The following is a 14,537-nucleotide window of genomic DNA, read 5'->3' on the forward strand; positions in this document are numbered from 1 at the left end:
ATATTGTTCTAAAAGTCTAAAAGTTCCATGTGTTTAGGATCATACTCATCTGCTTATTCTCCCATTATCTCAACAGTTTAATTCATGATAGACGTACATTGCCCGGGCAGGCCACGCTATCTATTATGTAGTGGGAATAGTATTCTCTGCTTTTTTAATTCATTAGTTTCACTTATTCAGCAAGTATTTGAGTTTTTCTAAGTAACAAGTACCATGGTAGACGCTATATAATGCAAAGACCGTTCTTTCTATAAAAGAAGCAAGTCACGTCTTTAGGAAAATCAATATTAGTGATATTAATGTTAACTGAGCACGTGGGGGATCTCTTGACAATGTGTGGTATTCCAAAAAAGTCCCAAAGTTAAGCAATTATGAGATAAAAACATCTGAAAATCCTTACTATATCAGCCAAATTTGCATTTATGAGCAGGGGTTGACTGGGCTTTTGTATGAGATTGGGGGGGGTGAGAATGAGAAGGGCTCCTCTCACTTGCTCAAATTTCCATCAGAAAATGAAAGTTGTTTTGTATACTCCTGGGAGAATGGTACTGTTTTTTAAATAATTTTCTAGTGTCACATGCATATAATGATGTGCACATTCACACATATACACACACATACACAGAATCTCTGGACATCAAGTTCCTACTTTTACCGTGCCCTGTACTAAGTGCTTCCATAAAAATAAACTCATTTTATACTCACAGCAATCCTGCAAGCCACTCATTATGCGCCTTAATTTATACTGAAATAACTGAAACTGCTAGAAGAGAGAGGCTGAGATTCAAGCTAGTCAGTCTCCAAGGAATAATTTTTCCCTATCACAAAAATAAAATAAATAAGTGAATAAAGCCCTCTAAAGTGAGTTTTCCATTACCCAGTCTGTTGCAGAGATTCAGGAAGACAATGGGGACCAAAAGAGTTTTCTGAATCCACTGCCACTTAATCGGGGGCGGGGGTGGGGGAAAGGAATGCACTCTCTTTGAAGCAGGATTTTATTTGGGGCCAATATAATAGAACAGGTTAGGGAATATTAGAATGTTTAAAGCAATCTCTTACACATAACAGTGAAAGGTCAAATGTGAGCTTTCATACAAAGAATATGAATTCAATCCTCAAAGCTCTGAGCTGGTATTACCATCAAGGAGATATGAAGAACAGCAATTGATTTTTTCTCTTCCTTTTTAATAATCAGGGCACATATTCACAACCAGTCGAAACAAGAGGACCACCTTGTATTTTCCTAGTGCCTATCTCTCAGCTTCAAGAGCTTAATAGATTTTTAAAATTATAATTACTCCCCTTACTCTCTCTGGGAACTAGGGCCTCTGCATCATCTCAAATCTACAAAAAGTTAGAAGAGGCAGCTTGAAATTTTGTGGCATCTGGATGAAGGCTAAGTAATTGGGGCAGCCTTTAGCATGGTGATTAATAGCTCTGAAGTCAGGCAAATCTGATTTTTAGCGAGTTTCTAAACATGCTTGTGCCTTGCCTTCCATATCTTTGTTTGGAATAATAATAGATAGTACTTCATAGGTTATTGTGAAGATTAAGGGAGTTAACAAGTGTGAAGTGCTTAGCAGATTTCTGGTTTACAGTGAATGCTCAGGGGGTGTTACTGTGTAATCATCATTACAATAATAAAATAATTTGGTAGCAGAACACCTGTATTTCTAATTAAATGCCTTTCTCTAGGCAGCATTCTTGCCACATTACAGACATACCTGTTATTTGCATGAATGTAAAATTCTTGGTGTAAAAAAGTACATTTTTCTCTCCCTGCACCCAAAATATTAATTATTAAAAGTAATTAATTACTACAGAATTCTTACTGAACTGAAACATAAAATGCCCACTGGCAATACCTAATGTTTTAAAAATGACTCTTTTTAAGATAACTGTCATATTCAATTTATAATTCATTTTCAATCTTTTAATGAATCATTGAGAACAGTTAAAATGAAGCTTTCTTTCACTTCATAAATGTTATTTTTTTTCTGTTAAATAAGCTTCTAAAGCCCCTCTTTTAGGCAAAGAGTGAGAAGAGAACTTTGAGTAAGTAGCAAATCAGTGGTAGAATTGTATGTTAAGTCTGTGTGTCAAGTGTATTATTGTGAATTTTATTCATTTTTAAATTTTTTTAAATTTATTGATACTGAGAACAGGTAGCTATTTTAAATCTTTCATATTTATTCTGTGTCTCTCCTATATTTAAAGATTGTGTAATTATGTCAGAGAGCAAATATCATCTTAAGTTGCCTCCCAAGTTATTTGACCAGTGAAAGTATCCTGTCATTTAACAAAAAGACAAGAACATTCTGAGTGCTTACCATGTATCTAATGCTATGTGAGAAAGAGAAAAAAACACCTTGACTTTTCCCTCTAATTATTCTTAACTAGCCCAAACTAGGTAATGCTCTATAAGAATTTGTGATTATCATTCTTTTGCAATTTACAGTTGTTTAGCATTTTACATGTAATTGTCCCCTTTCCGACTATAAATTTCTGAGGTCAAGACCCTTTAAAAAATTGACATTGAGAAGTTGCTAAATAAGAGTTGCTTTTTTTTGTCGTTAAATAACAAAATTTTATTTATTTTTATTTATTTTATTTTTTATTAAGTTTTCAGATTTTAATTCCAGTATAGTTAACATTCAATGTTGTATTAGTTTCAGGTGTACAATATAGTGATTCAACAATTCTATACATTACTCAGTGCTCGTCATGATAAGTGTGCTCTCAATCCCCTTCACCTTTTTCACCCATCCCCCACTTACCGCCCCTCTGGTAACTTGTCAGTTTGTTCTCTGTACTTGAGTCTGTTTCTTGGCTTGTCTCTCCCCCTGCCCCCTTCTCTCTCTCTCTTTTTTTTCCCTTTGTTCATTGGTTTCTTAAATTCCACATATGAGTGAAATCATATGGAATTTGTCTTTCTCTGACTGACTTATTTTGCTTAGCATTATACTCTCTAGCTCCATCCATGTTGTTGCAAATGGCAAGATTTCATTCTTTTTTTTAGTGCTGAGGAATGTTCCATTGTAAATAGGTACCACATCTTCTTTATCCATTCATCTGTCCATGGACACTTGGGCTGCTTCCATAATTCGGCTATTGTAGATAATGCTGCAATAAACATAGGGGTGCATATATCCTTTTGATTAAGTACTTTTGTATTTGGGGGGTAAATACCAGGTTGTGCGATTACTGGATTATAGGGTAATTCTATTTTTAGCAATTCTTGAATGTATCAGTGCTTAATGGTTAGTTGGATGAGTATGTGGTTAGATGGATGGATGAAGCAGCATGACACAGTGGAAAGTGTGCCTTGCTTTACCATTGCCTGATTTGATAGAACTCATGAAATTACTAAACATAAATTGCCTTCTAAATGGTACTTAGACTATGTGATACCTTCCTTTCTAGTCTACTAGACTGAGCCCTTACCCTCCAGCCTTCTGGTACATACAGCTAGACCAACTCAGCTCCACTTCACACTTGAGAACAGGCCCACCTCACACTGGGCGATATCACAGGCTACTGGGTTATGGTTCTTTAACTAAAAGTCAGCTATAGCTCCAACCTCAGTTTCCAGTTTTGCCAAAGATGCTTAAGGAAGCTTATTTTTTTCTTTTCCTCTGTGATTCCTCTAGCCCTACCCAGCTCTTGGCTTATGTTCTCCTGTGCCCAAGATTTCTCTTCTCAGGTCTCAGCTTCCCCATTTCTGACCCCCACTCATCTGCTGTTGAATTTATGCTCTTATTTCTGGGTTTGATAGACACACTGGATTGTGAACTCTATGTATGCTTTGCTAATGGCATTTATATTCCATGTGTATCCCTCCTCTCTTAATAAGGGGATTAGAATATATCCTGGGGAATATCATTAATCCCTTAGAAGGAAGGAAAGTGGGAATAGCTGTACCACTTCCTGGCAAGAAAAATGAAGTAAGAAATCCGGTATATAATTTAGTCTGATGACTGTAAAATGTGAACATTCACAGGAGATGGTGAAAATATTGGTAGAACTCTGTTATAATTACAATATTTTACACTGAAATTCATTTAATGTCATAATTGAAGGTTGTTTTAGAAATAAATGCTGTTTAAATGAAGATACCAAGAGTAACTGAAGGAGCCTCACCCCTGGTCATTGAGCTGTTGTTATAAAATCCTCTACATAATCTGGAATAATATGAAAGTATATTTTTAGCCACTCTCAATTCTCAGTTGCCAGCCTGCCTCTGGTTAGTGAAGCTGAGGCACTTTTGAACACTGAGGAGGAAGTGCTCAATGTCCAAGGCACATGGTCACTTTTCTAAGGCTGTTATTCCAGTGTTATAATAAAGGAAGAAAAACTGTGAGTAAACCCAAGAAGTCCCTAGTTCCAATCCAGCCTTTGAAATTGTACACAACATATAAAGGACATGTAAAAAAAACCAGTGAGAAAGATGGGATGGGAACTTATGCTTTCCCCTGATGTAAGCCTACAGTTCCGAAGATTGAGGTCTACCTCAATGCTGTACTGCCTCAACTCTCAAGTGACACCATTAACAAGCCATTATTTCCATTCTTTGAGCAACTGGGTTTTTGTCCTGAAATTGAGGTCCACATTCTCATTACTGGTTATATCCTGTCAGTAGTTTTTATATGCCCCATCAGCTGATAATATAACCAAATTCCTGCTTTCACTCTCTTAGATAGGCAATGTAGATGTTTGGTCTAGTTTTATTGTTTGCAAATGGTACTCATGTCCTTCCTGCCTTCGTGCCATGTGTGTTAGCCTCTTATATTTGGGCTTGAATCATTCTGTTCCCATGTCCAGGTTAATTGCCCCATCACTTCACCCAACCCTGTGATAATTTGCTTCTCTTCCCTGTGCTTGCTTTCTTATCTGGTCAGCAACGGCCCTGAGATTTAGGTTTATGGCCTGATTTCTTTCTATAGAGGCTTAGTCATTTTAGAGAAACAGAACTAAAATCCATCCTTTATTTTGTCCATTCACTTTTTTATGCGTATTTACTTGATATCATCCATGTGCCAGTCATTCTTAGGCATGGGGATAATGGAGAACTTGCAGTGTGATGGGAGGCATAAACCTGTGAGCTACTATTATCCGTTAATTTTTGTAATACATATTAAATAGGTAACTCTGTGCTAGACAATATGTTTGGCATATTTTTGTGGATACAAAAATGAATAAAACAGTTCCTGCCCTCGAAGGATCTATGGGCATAGACCTGAAAACAGATCATTTAATATCATGTGACATGTCTGATGATAGAATTAAAGGGGGTAATATGGGAGCATGGATTGATACACTGATGAAGTGGATGACACTGATGAAGTAGGAAGGAGTTTGTATGGTGCATTAAGAAGACTGGCCCTAAGGGAGATGCTAAAGCACAGCTGTTTATTAACAAAGGAGTTAGGCATAGGGCATTTGAATTCAAATCCCCTCTCTACTTACTAACTCAGCGACCATGAGTGTGTGATTCTAAGGGATGATTAATATATTTGTAAAATGTAGATTAAAAAACTTATTTTTATAGGGTTGGTGTGAGGAATAAATGAGAGAATTCATCACATACTTAGCTTAATACCTGGCACATAGTTTATGCTCAGTAAGTATTCATCACTATTATTCTATAGGCATTGAGAGGATTCAAGAGGATTATATTATTATTGTTATGTTTTAACTGAAGTATAATTGACACCCAAAGTTATGTTAGTTTCAGGTGTACAACATAGTGATTCAACATCTCTGTATAGCTGCCATTCTTCACCATACAATGCTATTATAATACCTCTGACTATATTCTTCCCTGCTTGGGAGGAGTTTAAGCAGAGGAACGATGTGGCCAAAACTCTGTTTGAGAGAGAGCATAGTCAAAATTGTTTGAAAAATATGTGGTAAACCCATTGGCAGCATCTAGCATGAACCGATGCTTGAAGAAGAAGCTTATCCTGGAGTTAGAGCCTACAGATAAATAAGACCCTAGCTGTAGTGTGAAGGAAGATCACCCATGGAGACTGTATGGGGTAGATAGATCAGTTGGCTGAAGATGGCATTGGGTGAAACATAGAAATATATGGGGTAATATCAGAAGAAGAAAAGTTTATAAATGGTCGTAGTTGTGTTTGGTAACAAGCAACAAAAAAGAAGCTTTGTCCTCCTGGTAAAGTCATGGGAAAGCATTCCAGAGGGGACAAAGAGCTGGGTGTTGGGAAAGGAGTAGGAGCTAACCAATTTAACCAGGTGGGAATAGGCATTGTGTGCTGAGAATAGCAAGTCCCAATACTGACAATTTCAGTGAGGCTAAAATACATGGAGCAGTAGATGAAGGATGTAAGACAATGCAATCAATGTCCCCATTAAATATTATAGTAAAGAGATCTCACAGTAATGGGTGCTCCATGGACATAATGGCAGCTTGTGTTTGCGATCGGTCATTGGATTGGCAGAGGAAATGGTGCTGAGTCAGCAGAACCACAACCTGAAAATGGATGGGAAGAAAGAGAATGACCAGACTGCAGTTGTGGGCTTTTTTTTCAAAATTTATTCATTTGTTTGAGAGAGAGTGAAGGCATGCAAGTTGGGGGAGTGGCAGAAGGAGGAAATTTTTTTTAATTTAATTTTATTATGTTATGTTAGTCACCATACATTACATCATTAGTTTTTGATGTAGTGTTCCATGATTCATTGATTGCATATAACACCCAGTGCTCCATGCAGAACGTGCCCTCCTTAATACCCATCACCGGGCTAACCCATTCCCCCTAACCCCCTCCCCTCTAGAACCCTCAGTTTGTTTCTCAGAGTCCATAGTCTCTCATGGTTCGTCTCCCCCTCTGATTTCCCCCACACCCTTCATTTTTCCAGAAGGAGGAAATTTTCAAGCAGACTCTACCTGAGCAGGGAGCCCAACATGGGGCTCCATCCCATGACCCAGGAGATCATGACCTGAGCCCAAACCAAGAGTCAGCCACTTAACCAACTGAGCCATGCAGGCGCCCCAGCTGTGGGCTTCTTTGAGAGCGTTCATTTTGTGTTGGTTGATAAGTTAGGAATAAGGCTGAGCTGAAAGTTATTTCCAGAGTGCGCCATGAATTTCCAAAAACTGATGAGCCTCACCATATTCTTTCAGTCACAGTAAAATTAAGTAACAACTTGATTAACATGAGGTCTAGTTATGCTATTAGAGAGAAATATAACCAACATTTTTGCCTTCTTTAAAGGATTTTCCAGAAAAGGAGAAGTCCACAGCAAAGGCCCTGGAAGATGTAAAGGCAAACTTTTACTGTGAATTATGTGACAAGCAGTATCACAAGCACCAGGAGTTTGACAATCATATTAATTCTTATGATCACGCTCATAAGCAGGTAAGCCGAAGTGTGGGAAATCCTTTTTATTCCTAGATTTATACCTTCAGAATAGAATGTATGCATTCGGCCTTATTTATTGTCATCTAAGATACTGAGGTGAAACCATTTAATTTATTTATTTTTCTTCAAAGATTGTTTTCTGTTTAAATGTTAGGTGAAATATTTTTTTCCTAGAAGTATTGTAAACCTGGGGGTGAATGTAAAGATGGTCTAAAAGTAGACTGATATTTATTTGAGAATTATAGAGATGGGGAAACCAGAACCCAGTAAAAAGAGTGTCACATTTAAAACCACCTAACTAGTCAGTGGCAGAACCAGAACACTGGACAGAATCGATTATAGGGTTCTTTCAAAACTTCTGAGGTTTAGGGAATCCTAAGACTGTGGGGAAAAAATAAAGAATACCCTCTTAAGAGAGTCAAAATGGTTAACTTACTAGATGAACCATTGCAAGTGAACAAACAAACAAAAATTCAGGGAGGCTAAGTTGAGAGGTAATTCAGATAGAAATGCTTCATTTCTTTTTCTTAAGAGGTCATATGTATACTTTATCTGTTTAGATAGTCTATACATGGCTGCTAATATTCTCTATTTCCATCTCTCTATGAGAGAGGAGGCTGTTATTCTTACCCTGTTAGATTTTATCCTTGTTGCATGAGGTATGGAGATATTGGCCATTTAGGAATTGGGAGTGTTAAATACCCCTAAGAAAGAAATCCCATTTGGCCAGAGGATTATTGCTGACAGCTGTGAGGAGGTACACACTCCTGATGCCAAACGGACCTGATATCTTGGAACGTGTGGGTAAGTCTTGTATAATCTAGACCTAAAATATTTATTCAGAGTAAACAACAATAAATATTTTGACTAACATTGCCAATATTTACTGAGTGCATCCAAAATACTTGGCCTTGAGAGATGCAAGGAATCAGTTTCTATCTTTAAAGATGTAGCATGTATCTATAATTGGCCATATTTCTCGGACAAGAGCAAGGACCTGGGATAAACTGTTTTAGGACTATGATTCCCAAATCTTAGTGTGCATCATAATCACTTTGGAACTGAATAACACAGATTCCAGGACTTAACTTCCGGTATTGTAATTCAGTAGTTCTGAGGAGGCCCAAGAACTTGCATTTTAAAATGATACAAAATGGAACTTTCCAAGCATATTTAAAACTGAACTACATGGCTACCATCCAGCTCCAGATTCGATCTCCTTTCCTTTTGACCCCCACCCCTCACCCCCCCCACCCGCCACCACCGTGTATTATTTTGAAGCAAATTCCAGGCATCATGTTATTTCGTCTGAAAGTGTTTCAAGATGGAGGATGTGCTTACACAACACAGCCTCTATCATACTTAAAAAGTAACAGTAGTATCAATATCAGTGGGTGATCTTTTTTCTTTAGTTGTCTCATAAATGATTTTTAAATTTGTGTTTCTTGAAATCAGGATCCAAAAACATCCACACTTTTGGTTGACATGTCTTTAAGTTTCTTTTAATATATATTTAAACTATAGGTTTTCCAGTTCCTTTTTACATTTGATTTCTTGCAATTTATCTGCTGAGAAAACTGGACATATTCAGGGTTTTCCTGAATGCAACCCAGTGCTGTCTTTTTTCATTTTTTGTGTCTTCTGTGTTTCTTTTAAACTGATTGTTACGTATAGAGATCTGAACAAATTCCAGTTCATATTTTTTCTTGGCAAAAATGTATCACAAGGCATTTTGTATCCTTCCATAAAGAGGCATATGATGTCTAGTTGTCTCTATTTTTATGACTGTAAGTTTGAGAAATGGGTTTGGATGCTACCAGTTTGATCCATCCATCATTAAGTACATCACTTACATTTTTCCACTAATGGTTTTTGTAGCCATAGATGATCATTTGTTTAAATCCCTTACTTCATTTGGAGTTGTAAAATGATGATTCTATCATCCACTTGTCATTTATTAGATGAAATATGTCTATAAAGAGAAATTCCCTATAAGGATCACTCCCAGAGGATTTTATGTAGGTGGTCTTTAGGCCACATATACATAAATTCCCAGTATATATAGATACAGTATATAAGTAACCCGAGAAGGTTCTCATGGGATAGCTACATTTGATCTGTACTTTAAACATGCATAAGTAGATGTTGAAATGGAGGCTAAAGGTGGGATGGCATCCTTGACCATGGAAACACAAGAATCTAAAGCAAGGAAATAGAAGAGCACAGGGCATCTTTTCAAAACTGTCGAAAGTGTTTGGACTATGAAGGGGATGAATTCTCCACACCTTATCTACGTGCCACAGCCTCCCTTGTACTCTGAAATTCTGCCTGATCATTTCCCTTATTAGTTTCTTCAGTCTTATTTCCATTGGCTTTCCAACATGTTGGAAAAAACCACCTTTCCTCAATCCTTTTATTTCATCTGTGCATCTATTTCTGTTTTTGTTTTTGTTTTGTTTTTTTTCCTGTAGGTTTACCAGCATTCTAACATTCGTTGGTATGCTCCTTCACCAAACAGTGATTGAGTTTCAGCTATGTACTATTGTGCTAGTTGTGAAAAATGAGCCAATTTGGTCTCTAACTTCAGGGAGCCTGCATTCTAACTGGGGAGACAGACATGTCAACCCACCTTTAAATACATTGGTTTAAGTGTTCCAGAAATTCTATACCTAAGATACCAAGAAAACCTACAAAACTGATTTAAGAAAGAAGAGATGACAAGTGAGCTGGGATTTTTAAAGAATGAATAGAAATTAACCACGTAGTCAAGGATGGTAGGTCCTATATGATAGAAACCTCTCTCAGGACATGAGGCAGTTATAAAGCATGAGCAGAACACAGAGAAACTGCCAAAGATTCATTATGGCCACTAAAGTCAGTCACTATCCTGAGGAGCTCTTTAAAAATCTTTGAAACTGTTTCTCATTTCTCTCATTCTTCTTTTGCAATGGATCTTGCTCTCATTTTTCATTTTGCAATCTCTTTTCACCATTCATATTTAATCTCACTCTTGAATCTGCTAGGACCTTCAAACTGGACTCCCCACGTCCATTATTTTCCCTCCTCCAAACCAGGCTATCCATTTATAGCCAAATTAATCTTCTCAAACTATCACATTCAATGGGTGATGACTGACTTTTTCAAAAGTCTGAACTACTTAGTCTGTCAATTCAAAATGTCCATAGTCTGGCTCTTGCTTCCATTTCCAGATTTATCTCCTGCAACTCCAGAATTTCCCTACAGTTTCTCAAAAGATGCCTTATGCTTTCCCACCTGCTCATCTTGGCTCATAATCTTCCCTCTGCCTGGGATGCCCTCCCATCTCGTGGCTGTATTTCAACATATGCTCCTGTGTATTTAATGAATAGATTGACAATTTATATCTGGATATTCAAAGAGCTGAAATCTCATGGTAAGCAGATTTAACAGCATTTTCCAAATTCTCTTTGATCAAAACCTATTAACATTGTGCAGAATTTTGTCCAAGCTGCCTGCTTTGGAAAACAATGGAATAATTAAATTTGCTGTAGACCTTGGAAAACTGCTTTCTTGGGTAATGTTGAAATACTTTTATCTAAAGATTTCTTTTAGCCCAAAATTTTGACAATAACTTGAATTTTAAATGAAGCCGAGTTTACAATTTCCCTTTTAAATGAAACTGATTTTTTTGTACAGAAAAAGGAAGTATGCACTAAAGTAAAACATGCATGTCTTTTTTTTTTTTTTTTTCAAATTCCAAAGCTAAATATGTCTATTTGGTTCTTGCTTCAGTAAGGGCTCTTCTTGATTGTGATGATGATTATAATGATAGTGGTGAGGATTTGGCTGAGAGCATTTTTTGGCCTGAGTAATATGAATAGCTTCTATAATTTTATTTTCCATGTGGATTCAGACAAAATATCTGGCCTCTTCTGTTGAACTTCCAACAAGATGGTCTTTTTGGTATACTTTGAAGTGAATCTAAATTCACATGAAATTAAGTCTGTTATTCATTAATAGAACAGCATAGAGCTGAAAGCAAAGGAATCTGAATTCTTATAATTATTTAGGATCCTTCAGTTCAGTAAGTGATTTCTAAAGCTTTTATATTGTCTTGTATCTAAATAGCAGTATCATGTGTTATTTTATTACAAAGATTATATTATGCAGAGATATATTGTAATTCTAGAGAAGTAAGTCAATACATAACTTTAAAGAATAAAGTAAAATAGTCTGAGATTCATAGCTTTAAATTAGTTCCATTTGGCATTTAATATCATTTTTCTATAATTTGATCACAAATTAAGATATTTTTCTTAGGTATTATTGGTAGAGAAGGATAGCTTATCAGTAAAAAGGCTGATTTTTTTATATTTATTCAACAAGGGGAAAAATTAATTTCTAAAAGCTTGACAACCCAACTCTCATATAACTCACGTTTTTGGTAATAACTCAAGTTGTGTTAGCTATTGCTTTGAACTTCTTATAATTCCGTGTAAATGTTGAGCATTACCACTAAAGCAATTTGAATGTATATACAAATTACAGTCACTTGGATGAAGGTGGCAGTGTAACTATTAATATAACTAACATGTTAATAACAACTAATTCCTTGTGAGACTATCTATAAGTCATAATTTCTTTCTCAAGGTGGTGAGCCGCAAGTGCATAATACTGAAATGAAAACCACACATCCTCACATGCAGCAAAAATCTCTCCTGCCCCAGAGGCATCCTGGCTCATCTCAATTTAGAAAAAACAAAGGAGCCTGATCCCCATACAAATAACCCATAAAAATATCTTCAATAATAAAAAACAAATCCACTTTTAGATCCTCCACATGTGACATTTAATCCTCCTAATCTTTGTTTGCTTCACAATTGGATTTATTTTCACTCAGGAGGAGCTGTTCACTTGTCAAGCCTGAATTTGAATTGTTCAATTTCATTCTTAAAATATTGTTTTGGATTCTCCCCAACTCTACCTGCACAGGATAAAATAACAGAACAGAATCATCTTTGCCATCTTGTTTCCAAGAGGAAAAGACCCAAAACTGCTAAAGAAATTCAGCCCAGCTACGCCTTGCTTTGTTCCTACAGTATGATTTATATTTTCTCCAGGTACTGCCCAAAGTAGCCTAATAATATATTTCAGCACAGTATGTTTAAGTTACTAGTCCTCTTTTTTTTATTTTTATTTTTACTTTTTTTTATTCTTATGTTAATCCCCATACATTACATCATTAGTTTTAGATGTAGTGTTCCATGATTCATTGTTTGTGCATAACACCCAGTGCTCCATGCAGAATGTGCCCTCCTCAATACCCACCACCAAGCTAACCCATCCTCCCACCCCCCTCCCCGATAGAACCCTCAGTTTTGTTTTTCAGAGTCCATTGTCTCTCGTGGTTCGTCTACCCCTCCGATTTCCCCCGCTTCATTCTTCCCATCCTGCTACCTTCTTCTTCTTCTTTTTTTTTTTCTTAACATATATTGCATTATTTGTTTCAGAGGTACAGATCTGAGATTCAACAGTCTTACACAATTCACAGCGCTTACCAGAGCACATACCCTCCCCAATGTCTCTCACCCAGCCACCTCATCCCTCCCACCCCACCCCCCACTCCAGCAACCCTCAGTTTGTTTCCTGCGATTACAGAGAAAAGACATGTATCATATGATCTCACTGATATGAGGAATTCTTAATCGCAGGTTACTAGTCCTCTTAATGTAGCCACAAAACTTCAAGGTCTGGTTAATTTTAGGGTCAGCAAGATTGAAGAAATATAAACTCAAATATCTAGAATGGAAGCTCTCAGAAACATATTTGTTGGTAAAATAAAATACTACTTATCTCTATTTATATTTTGCATTCTATAACCCAGCTTTCTGGTATTTATATATTCCTCACCGCCCCCACCCCCCACCCCCTGGAATCAGCCAGCAGCAATTGGAACCTCCATCAGCAAAAAAAGTACAGAAGACCCAAAGCTGATCTTAGCTTCTGATTCATCATTCAGCTTTGCTAAAATACTGCTCTCACCCTGGCTAAGAGGCTTTTCAATCTTAAGGTTGTCTTCTGACGGAAAAATAAATTAAAAATCTATATTCTGGCTCTTTCTGTATCTCAGGTGTGCCAAGTACTTTCCTGCCTTAAGGCATTTGGCATGTATCTCTCTGCAGTGTTCTTCCATTTGACCCTCAACTTCCTGGTTCTTCTCTGCATTTGTGTCACGTGCTCTGAGGGATCTCTCCTTCGTGCTCTACCTCACATAGACAGTTGTCAGTTCTCCAAATCTTAGTACCCTGTCAGCACTCAGTGGTGGTTGGACTCGACCTATGCTGGCTCTCCAGAGCCACTTGTTCAATATATAAGAATTCTGTGAGCTGGTTCTTAAATAATCGGTAGCTTGGTTTAAGAAATCAGCCATGGTATGTGGTGGGGAATCCACAGGCACTACAAACAGGGCTTGTTGGGTTTTGTTTGATTTTTCCAGAGTGTCGGTATAGCAGCACACCATTGCTTATTAATCTGTAAAAACTGGTTTGTTTTTTTTTTTTTCACCCTGTCCCCTCTTCCCTCCTATTAGTTCCACAAAGAGAAGAGCAGGGTACTCTTGGTTCTATTGGCCGCGTATCCCTGTCTCTCTCAAATGTAGAGCTGTGTTTGGCACAAAGTAATGACTTCATAAATATTTTTTTAAAAAAGAATGAGTAGCCGAATAAGGTTCTACAATTGACCATGCTTCTCTGACCTACATCAGTACATTCATCCACCATTGATTACTTCCTTTCTCTCCAGTCTTATTGAGAAATAATTGACATATATTAATGTGTAAGTTTAAGGTATATAGCATGATGGTTTGATTTACCTCTATTGTGCAATGATTACAAGAGAAAAAAAATTTCGCTTTATGATAAGAACTCAGAGGATTTACTCTCTTAACTTTTCTATGTATCATATAGCCGTGTTAGCTACACTTATCATGTATATTACATCTCTAGTATTTGTTTATCTTATAACTGGACTTTTGTGCCTTTTGACAGTCTTCCTGCAATCTCCTCTCCCCCTGCTCCACAACTGGTAACCACAACTCTGATCTCTATTTCTATGAGGGTTTTTTTTTTTGAGATTTAACATAAGTGAGATCATACAATATTTGTCTTTTTCTGACTT

The 14,537-nt window shown here is 36.9% G+C and overlaps 1 protein-coding gene across 1 annotated transcript in view; it reads left to right on the plus strand.

Annotated features, from left to right (window-relative positions):
• The window catches only part of ZNF804B (zinc finger protein 804B), a 486,583-nt gene that overhangs the window by 382,186 nt on the left and 89,860 nt on the right, over positions 1-14,537 (plus strand). The window contains exon 2 of the mRNA XM_021689660.1: positions 7,236-7,379. Within this exon, the coding sequence (XP_021545335.1) occupies positions 7,236-7,379 (144 nt within the window). The remainder of the gene's footprint in view (positions 1-7,235; positions 7,380-14,537) is intronic.

Source organism: Neomonachus schauinslandi, chromosome 12 (genome assembly GCF_002201575.2).
Source record: "Neomonachus schauinslandi chromosome 12, ASM220157v2, whole genome shotgun sequence".
In the NCBI taxonomy this organism is placed as follows: Eukaryota; Metazoa; Chordata; class Mammalia; order Carnivora; family Phocidae; genus Neomonachus; species Neomonachus schauinslandi.